Below are 18,149 nucleotides of genomic sequence, written 5' to 3'. Positions count from 1 at the left end.
TTTCTTTCTTTTCTTCCATTTTTTAAATGGAGGAAAGTACAAAATGCATCAATGCCAAAGAATGTTTTCCATACTCACTAACATATGGTGATTAATATAAATTTAAGAATATACAGATAAGCCTCAAAAAAAGATACTACGACGTTTCTTTCAACCTAAGATAACGGAAAGGCTCCTTATGTTTTGTATGTATGTCTGTGCATGTGCTATATATTTTAGTCAGTCTGTGAAAATACTAAAAATCATTACAGTACACACTGTGAATTGTGTGATACATGAATGAAGCTGCTACCCCAGTAATTTACACAGCTCTTTCTAGTCACAGACAGCCCACCTTCTGCAACTGGGTTCCTAAAGACTAGGTTTCTTTCTCCACAAAGGCTACCAGCTCCCTGAGAAGGCATGGTGGCCCTCAAGCTAAGTTCCCTCTCCAGCTGTGCTGTTGCTGTGCTGGGTTCGTGAGCCCCCTCCCCCCCACACACATACACACAGTAAGTAGAGTGAAGGAGAAAGAAGAGACTTCACCATGGCAGGATCCACGGCCAGCACCTGGACTTAAGTCCACACAGAAGCAGGATGGTCTCAGTTTACTCTTCTACAAAATGGGACACCTGAGTCTCCACACTAAAGACTGTTGTGTGACTATTTCCTGAAAGTTCAAGTCCAGCGCAGCTTCAAGTACTTAGTCATGTGTTTCTAGAAACAAAGGAAAGGTTAATTGATTTAAGGGAACATCCGGATTCCCTAGATCATCAGAATGTGCTATTTTGTTTGTTATGAAGAAAAATTTTAAAAGATTCTCTTAAGATTCTGGAGTCTCTTCTATAGTTTAAAGTATGAGCCTGGAAGGACAATTATTAAATGAAAGTAAAATTGGGCTCTCCTGACCCAGTTTGGAAAGAACTGAAAAGACAAAACAAGGAGCTCTTACTCTCTTTCACAATTAAATAATGTACACAGAGAGGGGGAGACAACACATGGTTATGCAAAAGATTTTCATACCTGAGACTCTGAAGTTCACTACCCAGCACCATGATAAGCCAGAGCTGAGCAGTGCTCTGGTAAATAAGTCAATAAATAGAAATGTATAGAGATAGAGCAAGTGTGAGGCCCTGAGTTATGTGTTATGTCCCGTGTGTGTGTGTGTGTGTGTGTGTGTGTGTGTGTGTCCTCCCCTGTCTTCCTTTATCTATCTTATTTAAAGTTATCTTTTTTTTTTGTATTTTTAATAGGACAGAGAGAAATCGAGAGAGGAGGGGAAGACAGAGAGGGGGAGAGAAGAATAGACACCTGCAGACCTGCTTTGCCACTTGTGAAGCAAACCCCCTGTAGGTGGGGAGCTGGGGGCTTGAATGTGATCCTAATGCTGGTCTTTGTTTCATGCCATGTGTGCTTAACCAGCTGCACCACCGCCTGGCGCCCTATTTAAAGTATTTTTAAGGAAAGGATGAAAAATAGTAAGGGCTTGTACAAGAGAATGAGAGAAGGAAGATGGGAAGAAAGGATGGAGAGAAACTGAAATGGATGCCCAAGGGGCCAGGTGGGAAGAAATGTGCAAGGGAGGGAGAAAGACCAGAGAACCAGAAGGTGAAAAGGAGACAAAAACAAAAGGCTAGGGTATAGAAATCATGGGGGCTGGGGATGGATGACAAGGAAGATTGACAGAAAACTACTAAGGGGACAAGGAGCTAGAAACCATGAAAGTTTGGGGATGGGAATTCTGTCTGGAGAAAAACAAACTAGAAGAATAGATGGCCAGAACCAGAGGCCCCACATCTTCCTCCAGGATTCTGGGGACACCCATCCCCTCCCTGGCTGCAGACTGGGACTCTAGTCTTGCCCAAGCAGCTGCTTCCTCTCTCATTTCCCTGTGATCTCTTCCCAGGAAAATCTTGTGTTCCAGGAGTGGAGTGAGTTTTGGGGATCAGGTTAGACATGTGTGCATTTGAGTCCAGTTGGGTATTGCTCCAGCCTGTTCATCCTCTGTAAGTTTTGCCCCCTAAGTTGCCCCCCACCCATCTTCCAGATCTCACCACTGCTTGCTTTCATTATCTACCCTGAGAAAGACAGACTGAAAGAGATAAAGACAGGCACCTGCAGATCTGTTTCCCCCTACAGGTGGGGAATGGGATTCAAACCTGGATCCTTGAGCATCATAACATGTGAGCTCAACTAGGTGTGTCACTGCCCAGCCCCCAAAACAACCAGTTTTCATTATCTGAATCACCTATGCTCCAGACACTCACTCCTACTTTCTTTCATCAGGTGATGCCTACTTCCCCCACTCTCATACTAGTTGAGGGGTTCCCAAGTAGGTCTCCCCCCAAAAAAAAAACACCTTTCAAATATCAGGATTCTGATGTGAATGTGGCTTGAAGTCATTCCTGTAACCAAGCACACATAATACTTAATTTCTCCAGAAGATTTAGCACCTTTGCCTCATCCCTTAGTGTTCAGAGTAGACCAAAGGCCCTAACAATAAAGGATAAGGCAAGGAATCAATCCAGACCTTCTGAGTCTCTAGACTCCAAGGGACACAAAAGAGAGAGGGCTAGTAGCCAAAGAGACAGAGAAACCCAGAGAACAATATGAAGGAAGCAGATGCCTTAAAAAGTGCCTAAAGCAGGTGCAAGATCCCTCCAGACTGTGCCAGAGCACCTGTAAGATACAGAAGAAAGAAAAAACAAACAGTAAGACACAGGGCTGCTCCCCCTCCCCGGAGGCTCAGGTTTTGGACACTAGAAGAGGACACTGAAGGTTCCTGTCAGAGCTGAGAGGCAGCAAGCCCAGGAAAGGGGAGGACAGGCTCCAGAACAAGGTCTAGGGAGCACCTGGGGTATCCCAGGATTTGCCCCCCTAATGTGCATCTTGACTCCCCTAGAACCAGCACAGACTGTACATTTCTGATCCTGGAGGGTGTGGAAGGGAGGAGTGCTATTTACTCATTGCAGCTTCAACATTGGATAAGCCAAGTCCACCCACCCTGAACCAACAAATGAGAAGTTTGAGTTCCGTTCCAGCAGAAAGACTAGAACAGGTTCATGGCAGGGGTGTGTGTGGGGGAGTGCTAACAAATCTATTGGAATGAGGGAGTTAGCATAGAGGCTGTTAGGCAAATAGATTTTCATGCCTGGGGCATCCAAGATCCCAGGTTCAGTCCTCAAATCACCATACGCCAGAGTTGAGCAGTGTTCTGGTAAAATAAATAAAGTGAAAATATAGACATAAAAAACAACTGGGGGCAGAGGTAGATAGCATAATGGCTATGCAGAGACTCACATGCCTGAGGCTCTAAAGTCCCAAGTTCAATCCACTGCACCACTATAAGCAGTGCTCTGGTTATAAAAAAAAAATTTTTTTTAAATAACCAACTGGAACTGGACAGTGATGGATGATGCAGCAGGGGAAGTCAGAGAGAGAGAGAGGACCAAGTCTCTTCCCCCAGCTCCAGCTGATCCTGGAAGAAACCCTCTTCAGGCCATCCTAAAGAGCATCTGAAATGACTGGTGCATCCACTGTGAGCTAAGGGACTGCACCAAGGGAATTCCTCACTGTGAGCCCCGTGTGGATTCCAGCCCAGGATGCAACAGATTGCAGCACTAGGCCCGCTCTTCTAGAAAAGCTACAGATTCTGGGAGAATTAGTATTAGAATTCTCGTGTCCTGGGAAGGAAACAGATACACCGAGAGATTCAATGAGGCATCTGACTTCCGTGCCCGGTGCCCAATCCCAAAGTCTGAATTTTGTCTACATTGAAGCCCGAACTGGGGGTCAGAATCACTGAGAAAGCAGCTTAGGTCATTATTCTCTCCCCCAATATGGTATCTCCCCTTTCACTCGCCCCCATCCTACAAAAGGTGGGAATGGAGCAGATGGGGAAATTGGGGACTTTCTGGGTTTGAGACAATCAGATCGGAATGACGGTGGAGGATGGGAAGAGTGTGTGGAGAAGCAGTTGCAGAACTCTGATCTCCAGTCCCACATGCAAGGGAATACGCACCAGGCGGATTCTGGGCTTCAGAGCTGAGCTTCTCGCTTTCCCAGAGCCGGCGCCCACACCTGCGGATGCTAGCACCCAACCAAGTGGCCACGACACATGCCTTCACCTCTTGGTCCCAGGCACAGACATGAGAGCAACTTTCCCCACCCAGTACCCGCGGGAGGGCGCCCAGCAGGCCTAGGTGGGAGTCCCGCACCCCCCCCCCCCAACGACCTGCAGTCATTGCCCTGACAATGAGTTCCTGGAGGGGCAGAAAGGCGAGGCTGCATGGGGTTTGAGTGCAGCCCAGGCTCGGGATCTGCCTACTGAGTTCTCCTCTAGGCCAGAGCCAGGGCGGGGCGCAGATGGCATTCAGCCCTGTCTATGGCGGCTAGCAGAATCCCAGGCGCGTATTCCTGGCCGGGCCTGAGAAGGGGAGAGCCAGGACTCCGCCTGAGCGAACCCCAAGAAGAGTGTGGGGAAAGGGGAAAGGCGCTGGTGTGTGCGTGGGGGGGCGGGGAAGAGGCTGGCCGCTTCCTCCCGGGCTCCCCCGCTGCGGGAGAAGGAGAGAAGGCCCCAGATTCCCCGCCAGGCTCCGGGCTTCTAGGGACTACGGGTCGGGTAGGGTCGCCGCCTCTCTCCCGGGTTAGCTCCACCTGCAACCCCCAGACACATCTCTGGACCCAGAAGAGTTACCCGCACAGAAAAGGCGCGGGGTTAGAACTGTAGACCCAAATCTGGGCTGGGCTGGGTTCAGCAGGTGCTGTTCCAGTGTCCTTTGAACTGTAACATGGGCCTTCCTACCAGAAGTCAGAGGAAGAACCAACCCCTGGTTGGGAAGGTTCTAATCAATGGGGTTACTTTCTGTTGGGAATGTTTCAATGCAAAAGTGCCTTGCTCAAATAATAAAAAGAATTAAACAGGGTTTGCATACCTAAGACCACAAAGATGCCAGGTTCAATTCCAGGCACAACTATGAGCCAGAGATGAGTGGTGATCTGGTGTATGTCCCTCGCTGGCTACTAAAATAAATAAATATGTTTTTAAATCACCAAATAGGACTGGACCACCTTAAGCCAGAGTGGAGCAGTATTCTGGTCTCTAACTCGTGTGTGTGTGTGTGTGTGTGTGTGTGTGTGTGTGTGTGTGTGCGCGCGTGTGTTTAGAGGGGAAGAGGAAATGCTGAGCAGAGTGCCCTAACTCTTCAGAGTGTCACTGAGGAGGCCAGAGCCCCCTGGACATCTGGGGGGAGGTATGATGATGGTGTTGCTGCCTACCACTACCACTGTTTCCTCTTTCACGCCGAGGCAGATGCGGGACCCCCCCCCCCCCCACTCTGCCTTACTGTCTAAGGCTCCCTGGCCTTGTTCGCCCAGGGGCGCCGCGCAGTCTGCGGTCTGCCCTGGAGAGTGTGCGCTCATCTCAGGGTATGGAGCTGAACCTCTGTCCCAGGGCCCGAACCCTTTCTCCACCATGCGCCGCAACCCCAGCAAAGCCAACCTCCGAGTTTTCTCTGCTCGGCGTCGTCGGGGTCGCCTTCCTGGAGCACTTGGATCATTGATCCCGCCGAAATCTCTGGGCCAAGGAGCGAGCCTCCCCGGGGACTGAGAGGGAAGGAAGGGCTGCGGCTGGAAGTTGGGGGAGGAGTTGACAAACCTTCGGCGAAAATGGGGAACGTTGCTCTGCGCCTGAGTGCGGCCCCCACTTAGCTGTGCCTGGTTCCGAGTGGGCCTGGGCCAAGGCTGGAAGCGCGGGGCTCTAGCCCAAACCCCTAGCTCAACCACCTAGCGCCCTGCTGGGAAGCAAGGAGCTCGGGTCTCTGGTCCAATCGGCGGGGAGGGGTGGAGCTGCGAGCGGGTAGGGGAGGGGCGGTGACCAGGGGCGGGGAGAGCGGGCCTAGTCCAGCTGGGGCGGGTCAGGCGGTGGCTCAGGCGGCGGCGGCGGCGGCGTCCGCGGCGGTGGCGAGGGCATGGGCGATGGGGGCGCGGAACGCGACCGCGGTCCTGCGCACCGAGAGTCTCGGGGCGGGCGCTGCAGGGACCGCGGCGGGCCGGACGATCCCGGCGTTGAAGCCCGCAGCCGCAGCCCGAAAGAAATTGCCGGGACCTCCGCCTCTAGCCCCGCGGGCACCAGGGACAGTGGCGCCGACAACGATGGGCAGCTGGGACGCGGCGAGGCGGACCACTGCCGCCGCATCCTGGTACGAGGTAAGCGGACAGCTGGTGGCCCTGGCCCACTAGTCCCCCCACCCTGCCCCTCCTCGGGCCTCCCACCTCCCCGTAGCCTTCCTCCCCAGTTCCTGTGTTCATTCATTCAGTCATCGCCCAGTCATTCGTTCCGCAAATGCTATTTGGAGCATCTATTGTGTGTTGGACACTGAGCCGAGTGCAGGGACAAAGCGGCCAAAGCCATTGAAGAGACCCGCATCTCACCGCCTCGCCGTCCTAGGACTCACCCACCGGCCCCTCGCCCCGGGCCCCGCCCAGCCAGTTACAACGCCCGGGGCCCAGGGGGAAGCGCGGTGCGAGAGCCGGGTCCCTGCGGCTTGGAGGCGAGCGCCAGCGTGCTCGGCTGGCTCTGGATGCGGGGGACCCGCGTACGGCACCGCTGGGGGAAAAGGCCGCGGCTCCCCGGCCTCCCGCCCAGCCGAGTGTCTAGTTCCCCGCGGCTCTGACTGCACCGGCTCCCACTTGCTGGTGGCGCCTGGCCCCAGCGCCTCTCTCCCCGCGCGGCCTGCGCTTGGCCGGGTCTCCACGCGCCTCGTCTTCCCACTGGCCCTTTGCCTTCTGCTCTTCTTTCCTGGTTATTTCTCTCCGCCGAGCTCTCCGTCACATCGGTCTTCCCTACCAGCTCCCCTCAACTCCTTTCTGCAGGACTAAGGCTCCCCGGACCCCCCAACTCCAACCTGAACTCAGTCTCCGGTCTCCAATTTCCCGGATTCAGCCCTCGTCGGAGAGATGAAAGAAGAAAGGGATTTACAGGGTCTTAGCTGGTTCCTAAACCTGAGGTCCGCTTCTCCCACCATCCGCAAGCTCTGGAGCCCAGACCCGGAGTCCCAGCATCCACAAGCCGCTCGTGGGTAGCGATTTACCTGGCCTTTTCTGCCGATTCGCTCGCACAGCTTCCACTATGCCCTGCTCCTGCCTTTACTGTCAAGCCGCGAGGCTTCGGGCTCCTACAACCTGAACAGGTATTCTGAGCTTCTTGGGAAGAAAGAGCCAACCGAGGTCACTCCAGAGAGAGGATCCCAAACTGAATTGGACTGCTCACACGCAGAATCGAACGAGGCCTGGGCCAACCCCAACTCTCTGCAGCCACTGGGTGCGGGTGGCTCCGGGAATCAGAAAACGGAGCGAGAGTAGCAGGTAAAGGTGGCCCAAAGTGAAGGTGGCAGGTGCATGGACCCTAATCTGCAAAAAGCACTCCTGAAATCCAGTGTAGCCTCCAAGAGAGGGGATACCCGCCGCTATTTTAAGGTGCAGGCCTTTGTCAGGTTATTTGTAATACTGTGTGTGTGTGTGTGTGTGTGTGTGTGTATAGTTGTGTTCTCAATCCTCTTGGGCACCTGAGGTTAAATTAGACCCCCACTCAGAAGTGCACCCAGGGGGTGCAAAGCATTAATAGCTAGGTTGGAGTTTATTAAAGATATCTGCAGGGCTTCCAGAAATGGATAAACAAGCCCCATAAGCCCAATACAGTCCCCGATTAAGGGCTTCCAATCCTTGCTTGTGACATTCATCACCTCACACCCCATCTGCGGTTAGGCATTTCCTTCTTCCTGGACGCCCATGAGTACTATGCTCACTTACCACCCCCTTGCTCTACTAACCCTCCATGTAAATTAAATTAATCTTGAAATATAGAGATGTTAGTTAAATACCTTTTTGATGTAGATTCCTAAATTTTACCTTACCTAAAAGCTAAGTCCGCTGAAGAGGGACCCACCCACACTAGCAATCCACAGTCATGTAGAGACAAACCCTGATTGTGTGTAGCAAAGTTTGCATTTACTGCTAGAAAGGTTATTTTTTAAATAAAAGCCACATAGAGATGTACAGTGACACGTTTACATCTGTACTGTGTAATTGGAACTATAATCTAGAAAACATACAGAATGCATTTATGCACTAACAAGAAATGAAGGGTAGGAAGAGCCATCATAAACCCCTGTGCTGTGATCCGGGAGGTGGCACAGTGATACAGCTTTGGACTCTCAAGCATGAGGTCCTGTGTTTGATCCCCGGCAGCACATGTGCCAGAGTGATGTCTGGTTCTTACTCTCTCCTCCTATCTTTCTCATTAATAAATAAATAAATAAAATCTTTTAAAAAATAATAGATCCCTGTGCCCTTTTCTCTTTAATGACAGGGAGGTTAGTAAGACCTGGAGAAAGATGTTATCTACTAATCCCTCCTCAGAGTCACCTGCATTTCTCTGGATCTATTGCAACCCAGAATAGAGTTGCTGACGAATGAGGGACCCTGGACAACTATGGGGACATCTAGTACCTTGGCCCTAGAACAATATTGTTCCAGACAAGTGGGAAAATACACTTTCCCCTTGCTATCCCAGGGCAATTCTCCCAAAGCACTTTTTGGGGAAAGCATAAAAAGGTGGAAGGGAGGTGTTTACCACTACAGTGGTGAGGCTGCTGGTAGATGAGGATGCTGGGAAAGAGACACAACTTCTCTGTCTTGCCCTACTCTGTTTTTTGTCCACTTTGTACTTGCTTGAGGGCACTGCCCCAGTATCACAGGTCTGCTGGTGGGAGTCCTACAGTACAAAGGAGTAAGAAGAAAGTTTGGGTGGTGGAATTAAGCAAATATAATTTAGAATATTGCTTACCATCCTTTGACCTTGAACCAGTTTCTTTGCCTTGCTATGGCTAGTCTCGTATGCAAAGAAATTCACAGCTCTTACCTTGAAGGGCTGTGCTAAGGGTCAGAAGTGAGGTCTGTGAAACCACAAACTCTCAGGAAGCTGCTATTGAAAGAAGAGAGGAGGGGAGAGCGGGTTGTGATTATGGCAATAGATTCATTCCTGAGGTTCCAAAGCCCTATCTTCTATCTCCTGTAACACCAAAAACAAGAGCTGAGCAGTGCTCTGATTAAAGAAAGAAAGGAAGAAAGAAAGAAGAGAAAAGAAAAGAGGGGGGCAGGTGGTGGCACATCTCATAAGAGCACATGTTACGATGCACTAGGATCAGGTTCAAGTCTCTGGTCCCCACCTGCAGGGGGAAGCTTCACCAGAGGTGAAGTAGTATTGCAGGTGTCTTCCCTTTCTCTCTCTATCTCTGTCTCCCCTTCTGCTATCTCTATCAACAAAAGAAAAAATAAATAAGAGAGAGTTCAGCGGTATCTTCAAATCACTTCTGGCAGGTGGGGCTGTGTACCTCCTTCCACAAGCCTTTTCCCCATTCACCCCCCCCCCACACACACACACATCTCCTTTCTGCCCTGGGCTGGGAGACAGAACATGGAGGTGAGCAGCCAAGGAGGAGCTGATGAGAAGAGGACCAGCCCATTTTGAAAGTCTCATGGTATGGTCCTTCCCTGTCCCCTCAGAGGAACCCTCGGTCCACCAATGACTCAAGTTTCTGGCTGTCTCTATGAAATGCCACTGGGCAGGAAGCCAATGAGTCTGATTTTGCTGCATCCCCCAACTCAAAATGGAGGCCGCTTCATGCCACACAGAGACACAAGCAAGGCCACCCAGATGTCAGACATGTGTTCAGAGTACACCCTGCTCACCCACAGAGCACAAGACCTAGGCTCCCACAAAGATCACAGGACCTTGCCCTGGGCCTCACACTCCCTCATAAACAGCCCCTTGCCGGGGGCATAGAGATTCTTTTGTTTCATATTTGAAAAGAACACCAACCCAATGGCAGGAGACAGAAGGAAAAGGCAACCCCCCCACCCCTGTCATCATCGCTCCAAGGTCTCTCCCTAAGACACACCCCAGGATTCAGTGGGATAACTTACCACACAAATTTTCTATGACCTCACCATTTTGGCTTGCACCCAAACACCCAGATGCACCTACTGGATTTCCAAATCAACCACACTCAACAGGCCACACGGATAGAGCCAGAACTGACCATCAGCCTGCAGCTTCTACAGTCCCCACTCACCCCAAGCAGTCCCTCCAGCTTGCAGGTTTCAACACCTCATCCATTCAGGCTGCACTCACTGCTTGGACTGTGGTGAATCAGATCCCAGAGCCAGAGAGCACCCCAGCATTGGAATTCTGACCCTGCTCTCAGTCTGGCTTTGCATGTTTCTGACTACAAACAAGAAGACAGGATAACTGTGCTCTGTGTGATGCCTTGGCAAAGAGAATGGCTGCTCACTCATGCACAGGAGCTCAGTTGAGAGCTTTGTTGGATGAATGCATGGAGGACTTGTAGAAGCTGGACAATTTCCCCTGTCGGTGTGTCTGTGTGTTGGGGGGAGGAGTGGGGGCATTGAACTTAATGGGATCCAGCCCCTTGGAGCACCTATGGGCACTGCTAGACCCTCGCCTTCCAGAATCAGGCATATCTGCATCCCTATAAACACAAGGTGGACCTGCACTAGTACTCCCAGACCTGGGCCGAGGCAGTTTCTGGGTTAGAGCTGGGAGTGGCCTATGGGGCAGATTCCCACCCTCCTTCTAGATCTGGGTGCAGCTCCCACTGGAGCATGCTCACCTTCTACTGGGATTTCCAGCAATCACTGGAGCCAGAACCATGCAGGCCTTGTCACACAGGTCGGTGGAGCACCACTACACACATAGAGATGGCTTCACGGCAGATGTTTGGTTGGAATGAGTACGGTGTCGTGGTGTCGTGAGTTCCTGTTGTTTGGGCTCTGGATCTACAATAGAACCGGAGAAAGCCTCAACCTCCGAGTCTGTTAATACATGCATTTATCCCAGAACCAGCCCACGAAGTGACAGCAGAAACATCTGAATAGATGATACAGGATATTACCATATGGTATTTATATATTTTCCATTTAACTTTTGGAGTTGGCGGTGGGGAAAGGGGCATTAGATTTCTTTATAAATTTTATGTGATTGATTGGTTTTATGTTTTTCCTTTGTTGTTGTTTGTTTGTTTGGGGGTGCTTATTTGGTTTTATGTTTTGTTTTGCCTGGGAGAACCCACATTCTCATTAGAGACTATGTAGTTCCCTCTCATTTTTGGTCTTTATTTTTGCCTTTAGATGCATGCCCTCCCCCAACCTCCACCACCCCATGCACACACAGAAGCAGACCAGCAGCCAAATGTGTCTTGTTTGAAGTGTCCAACTTCATTTTCAGAGAATTGTGCCTCTTGCGTTTTCATGTGATGTTTGTCTCTCCAGGTTGAGCACAAGTGCTCGATTTATACTTGCTGCCAGAGCATTGCATACACGCACGTGCACACACACACCCCTCCAGAGTTGGAGCTTCCAGGTCTCCCTCAGGTGATGACAGGGTGTGCCCTTCCTTCAGAGCTTGAAGTGGTAAATGGCTAGAAGGGAGGATGTGGGTCTCCGCGTGGTATGTGTCCTTGGCCTGTGTGTTCTGGCAACAAATATATTTGAAACTGAGCTGGTTTTGCACTAACTGTAGGGAATGAAGATGTCACTGACTCTGGTTAGCACTAAGCCAGTTTTACAGTTTTGTCCCTATTTGCTCAATTCCTTTGCCAACTCTTTCAGTGGTGGCAGGGTGGGGAGGGTATGTGTATGAAGTTGCCTTCTATTTTATTTGCATAATATGAAACAAAGACTGGCCTGACTCTCCCTGGAGAGTACATAGCTGGTAGCTGAGCATTGGTTCATTTTGCTGGGTTCTATATCCCAGCTTGATAAACTAATGGGGCACCCACCCACCTACTAAAATGAGAGGTTGGTTGAGGGGGTCTCCACCAGGCACTGAAATGGATAGGAAAAGGTGGCAGCACCAGAGTCAGCTGTCTGGACTATAAAGCTGAAGAGTGGGCAGAGGGAGAAAGCCAAGAGTGCAGGGGTGAGGGTGAAGGAGAGACTGTCGTTGGTTCCTCTGCAAAGGCCTCTCTGGAACCATCTCTCTGGCCTTTCCCCACTCACTGACCGATTAATTCCATGAGCATCAATGAGCACCTACTATATGCCTGAACAACCCAGTTGGGGCTGAAGAACAAGGACTTCGGAGGCTGTTAAGTTCAAAGGAAGCAGCTTTCCAAAACCGGGTGCTTTTGACCTACACTCCTATTGTTAAGCAGGAGGCTGTCAAAGCACTCACCCAATCCACTTGATCCCCCAAGTGTGCTCTTAGCACACAATAGGCACTCGGTAAGTACTTAGCGAATGAATGGAAGGTGACAAAATCATCAGCATTGTTTATTTCACAATGCATCGGTGACACCCTTTCCTAGGAGATAGTCTGTTCCAGAAAGATGACTTTTTTTTTTTACATTACAAAGTCATTCCTAATATAAAATAGTGATGATGCCAGGACACAGAATAATTATTAAAATGCAGAGTTGACATCACTATGATTTTGTGCAAGCCACTGTTTGGAGAACTAATGAAATACAAAGTCTTAAAACCCTCAAATGTATTTCACTGTATTCATTGTATTTCATTTTTTTTAATTTTAATTTAATTGCCACCAGGTTTATTGCTGGGGCTTTATGCCTAAACAACAAATCCACTACTCCCGGTGGTGGCCATTCTCTCTCTCTCTCTTTCTCTCTCTCTCTCCCTCTCTCTCCTTCTTTATCTTTTATTTGGTAGGACAGAGAAATTCAAAGGAGAGGAAAAGAAAGGCACACACTTGCAGACCTGTTTCACCAGTTGTGAAGCTTCCCTCCTGCAGGTGTGGACGGGGACTTGAACCTGGGTTCTTAAGCACTCAACCTGTAACCTGTGCACTCAACCTGGTACACCACCTTGCAGGCCCTCCCAGTGTTCCTTTTACCATTTAGCTGGATCCCCAGGACTGCCTAGAAGCTGGGCCTAGCAGGAATTTGGGGGTCAAGGGTGAGGGGTGTAGGACCCTCACTGAAGTCACAATTTGTTCTACCTTTTGCTTTTCTGGAGCACACAAAAGCTACCTGCCCAGCTTCCCACCTAGGAGGAACCCTGCCCCCCACCCCCCAGGGGTGGAAGTTAAACATACTCAACGCAGACTGGTAGAGAGGATTTACATTCAAAAAGAATTGTAATCCATGCTAAACAAACAAACAAACAAACAAACCTTTGGTGTCAGTTTCCAGAAATAGTCACCTCCCTAAATGTTGATGTCCTTTTTGGAGTTTTCCCCCAGGCTCCAATACAAATGTTAACAATGGTTAATTAGCAACCCCCCCACCCTTTTAAATTTCTTTTAAATTAATAGGTAGGCATCATCTGTTGGACTCATGTCACTGTATTCTGTAACTGTAAAATATTCCTTTGGCTGGAGAGAGCCAGATTCCCCCAACTTTTGAAAGGGCATTCTGATTAATTTTATCTAATATAAATTCTAAAATACACTTTGAAAGGTACAGGTCTTTGCACACTTGTTTTTTGTTTTCATGGAATAAATTCCTGGCAGTCCGAAGATTTACACACCGGGGGGCTGCGTTCATGGCTGCCCTGGGAGACGCCCTGTACTCGGTATGCCCCCACCCCTCAAAAAAAAAAAAAGATTAAAAAAAAAAAAAAGGCTTACACACCAAAATTGTTAAATGTGCTTTTGTTAATTGTGAAATCAGCATTTAATCCATATGATTCAAACATCAAAAATAAATGCAGTTCTTGTTTTAAATACACAGTGAAAAATCTCCTATCCCTGTCCTTAGTTTTCCAACTTCCCCTTGCTCAGAGCTAACCATTTTTATTGCTTTCTAGTATGTTCTTTCAGATTATTTTATGCTTTGCAAGTCAGTGTACTCATGTTCTTTTTCTTGCTTTTTATTTTCACTCATATAGCAGCATTTCTTTTCTTTCTTTCTTCCTTCCTTTCTCTTTTTCTTTCATTTTTCTGTCAGAGCACTCACTGTTCAGCTAGCTCTGGCTTATGGTGGTTCGGGATTGAACCTGTGAGCTCATAGCTTCTGGCATAATAGTCTTATGCATAACTATTATGCTATTTCCCTGGCCCTTAATATAGTTTTGTTACCTTTTATTTTCACTAGCCAATGTATTCTGGGGTGTCAAGGACAACAGCAACTACTTCTCCCCCCCCACACACTTCTTCTTCTGTACAGATGTACAGTATTTCATTTATATGGCTTGGATGGACTCTACCTGTATATTATGTAACTCATGCCCTATTAGTATACGTTTAGCTTTTTTTTTCTTCTTCTTTGTTATCATGATAGACAGTGTGCAAAAAAATTTTTTTCTTTGGTCATTTTCACATGTATAGGTAAGGAAAATTCCTAAAACTCAATCCGTGAGTCTCAGGGAGTCTGTTTATAATTTGAAAGGTAAACTGAAGTGCCCTCCCTCCATTAGATGGCAGCCCTGTCCAGCAATGCCTGAGTATTTGTTTCTCCACATCTTACCATCACATTTATATTCTGTAGCTTGATAATTCTGCCAACTTGTGCTTTGGCATAAAACTGTTCAGCCGTTTATAACCAGCCTAGCTTTGCTCTCTCCCCACAGTAGATGATTCATACTGTTTTTACTTTTACCAATTTTCAGGATGATAAGTGAGATCTCATTGGCATTTTAGTTGTTGTTTTCTCTGTTAGTGAAGATGAACAGACTTTCATATTTATTGGGTAGTTTTATTTCTTCTCCTATTACCTATTTTTATTTGGCCAATTTTAATTTTCAAATATCCCCTTGCTTACAGATTGGCAAATGCTATGTAGATATAGTTACTATTCCATATTGATGTTTCGAATGTATGCTATAAAGTTTGAGTTCATAATAGATCTTAATTTTCATGCCTTTTATTTCCTGAAGTATAAAATATTCTTCTAATTATAAAGACGATCCATACTGCTTGATATTTTGAAAGTGAAAGTAAAAAGTTCTTCCAATCCTTGTTCCCAAAAAAGAGAACAAAAAATGTCACCTAACTTTCCATAGTAATTGAAAATAACATAATTATGAAAGCTATAAATTAGAGACGAGATCAGGCATGTTCAGGGTGGTATGGCCATAAACTAAAGCTATAAATTACAAAAGTGGACTTCTGCAAATGCTTTGTTCATTTAATTAACATTTATGTAACTCTGTTTATCTTGAACTACCTCATTCTTTTCAGCAGTTTTTTAGCATTGCATTATGCAGATGTACTATAATTAATTTAGCCTGTTGTCTATTGGTGAATATTAAATCTGCTTCCAAGTTTTTATTGTTGTGGTGATGGTGATGGCATTTTTTTCTTTTATTACATCAATGCCCCAGTAAGCATCTTCCATCCTAATTTGAAGATATTTTTAAAAGAATATTTATCTTATTTATTTATTTTCATTTACCAGAGCACTGCTCAGCTCTGGCTTATGGTGGTGTGGGGGATTGAACCTGGGACTTTGAAGCCTCAGGCATGACAGTCTGTTTGCATAACCATTATGCTGTCTACCCTCCACCTTGAAGAGATGTTTTTTAAAAGTCTCATTTTTAAAAAAGATTTTATTTATTTATTTATTAATGAGAAACATAGGAGGAGAGAGAAAGAGCCAAACATCACTCTGGTACATGTGCTGCTGGGGATTGAACTCAGGACCTCATGCTTGAGAGTCCGATGCTTTATCCACTGTACCACCTCCCGGACCACTAAAAGCCTCATTTTATGAGACAATATGAGACATGTGGGTCATTTTATTGTTGTTAATTTCTTGGTTATGATAACAGTCTTGTGGTTGTTTATTAAAAGGGGTCAAACTTTTTAGAGTTCGTACAGAAAAATTTGTGAATGAAATAATTTTACATCTAGTATTTGTTTAAAATGATAATGTCTCAGAAGAAATTATTGTTTCTGAGCTATAATCATTGAAATCGGGATAGATATATCAGGACCCATTATACTATTTTCTCATTCTGCATACTTGAAAGTTCTCGTAATAAAATATTTAAAATGTAAACATGACTTCATATATATATTTGGCATAAGTATAATTATACGATAAATTTCTAGAAGTGAAACCTTAAAATCTAAACACATACACTTAAAAGTGTATTTAGTGGTCCAGGAGGTGGTACAGTGGATAAAGTTGCTGGGATAGCCTGAGGGTACTTCTTCCCGAACAAGTGCTCTCTGGGTTGGAGAGAACTCAACTGGAGCCAATCTAGGCTGCTGCATGGGAGAGGGATCAGGAACTTATGCCAGGCTAACGTAGCAGGAGATACACTCTGGAACTCTAGAAGCAGGAAAGCAATTCCAAGTGTGTTTACTCAGAAAAGCAGCTTGTATATCTACTAGCCAAGTAGGGTGGAAACAGGATGTGACATAGGAGGGTGGAGCAAAAAGAGATTGGTGAAAATCAGGGTATGGCGCATCCCGTGAGTACCCATTCATTGCGGAAACTGACGATCCTTCCTAGCCGACTGAATCCACATGGATCCCAGTCACTTTCAAAGCCAGCAACAAGCTCATGACAGCTTTCAACCTGACCTGTTGACTGGCTACTGAAAAAGGGCAAACGCTAGAAGAAGAAGAAGGGTGTGGCAAGGAGAGGGGGCGGAGCAAAAGAGAGTATGAACCAACAGGATTAAACCAATGCCCTGGAAGCAGGTCAGTGCTTAGTTAACAGTGGTTTATATAAATAGAATACAGTGTTAAGCAGGGGATATTAAACCAATGAAACAGAAGGGGTTTTAGAAGCAGAATTAGAAGCATAACAACATAAAGTGTTGGATTCTCAAGCTCTGAGGTCCCCAGTTCAAATCCCGGCAGCACATATACCTGAGTGATGTCTGGTTCTTTCTCTCCTCCTGTCTCTCTCATTAATAAATAAGTAAAATATATATTTTTTAAAAGTGTTATTTAAAAGTGATTTTTATGCTAAAATGCACTATTACATTATATTCCCAGCAACTAAATGGAAATGTATTTTCTCATCAACTAGAATATACTTGATCTTTTAGAATGAAATATATATTTTTTAATTTTTTAATATTTATTTATTCCCTTATGTTGCCCTTGTTGTTTTATTGTTGTGGTTATTATTGTTGTCATCATTGTTGGATTGGACAGAGAGAAATGGAAAGAGGAGGGGAAGACAGAGAGGGAGAGAGAAAGATAGACACCTGTAGACTTGCTTCACCACTTGTGAAGCGACTCCCCTACAGGAAGGGAGCCGGGGGCTCGAAACCGGGATCCTTATGCCGGTCCTTGCGCCTTGTGGCTTGCACCACTTGCGCTTAACCAAAATGAAATATATATTTTTAAATATTTATTTATTCCCTTTTGTTGCCCTTGTTGTTTTTTTTATTGTTGTTGTAGTTATTATTTTTGTTGTTATTGATGTTGTCACTGTTAAGATAGGACAGAGAGAAATGGAGAGAGGAGGGGAAGACAGAGAAGGGGAGAGAAAGATAGACACCTGCAGACCTGCTTCACCGCTTATGAAGTGACTCCCCTGCAGGTGGGGAGCAGGGGGCTCAAACCAGAATTCTTCTGCTGCTCTTTCACTTTGTGCCACCTGTGCTTAACCTGCTGTGCTACCACCCAACTCCCAGAATGAAATATTTTTAAAGAAATATTAATTTGGGCAGGGGAGATTCAAAATGGCTAAGCAAAAGACTTTCATGCCTGAGGCTCCGAGGTGCCAGGTTCAATCCCCCACACTACCACCAATAAGCACGTCTTTGATGAGAGAAATACAAATTAAAACTATGGTGAGATATCATCTCACACTTGAGAGAAAGGCTTATGTCAACAAACCAGGAAATAACAGGTATTGGAGAGGTTGTGCAGAAAAGGAAACTCTGTTTCACTGCTGGTGAAAATGCAAACTGGTACAGTCCCTTTGGAAGACTGTATGGAGAGTCCTTAAATAAAAATGGAAGTAACTTATGGCCCAGCATTTATCTTAGGCATTTATCTAGTAGATACTCAATCACTAATTAGAAGGGACATATGCACCCCTATGTTCATAGCTGCATTATTCACAACAGCCAAAGAGTGGAAGCAACCTAAATGTTCATCATCAGATGACTGGCTAAAGATGTTATGGGATATACATTCCATGGAATACTACTATGCAATCAGAAAT

At 46.7% G+C, this 18,149-nt stretch overlaps 1 protein-coding gene across 1 annotated transcript in view; it reads left to right on the top strand.

Moving 5' to 3' along the window:
• Window positions 1-5,948: 5,948 nt before the first annotated feature.
• Window positions 5,949-18,149, top strand: part of VAX2 (ventral anterior homeobox 2) — a 40,003-nt gene continuing 27,802 nt past the window's right edge. The window contains exon 1 of the mRNA XM_007523695.2: window positions 5,949-6,186. Coding sequence (XP_007523757.2) covers window positions 5,949-6,186 — 238 coding nt within the window. The remainder of the gene's footprint in view (window positions 6,187-18,149) is intronic.

Source organism: Erinaceus europaeus, chromosome 3 (assembly GCF_950295315.1).
Source record: "Erinaceus europaeus chromosome 3, mEriEur2.1, whole genome shotgun sequence".
Classification (NCBI taxonomy): Eukaryota; Metazoa; Chordata; class Mammalia; order Eulipotyphla; family Erinaceidae; genus Erinaceus; species Erinaceus europaeus.
Note: the sequence above shows the minus strand (reverse complement) of the source record. Positions and strands in the feature narration are given on the sequence as shown.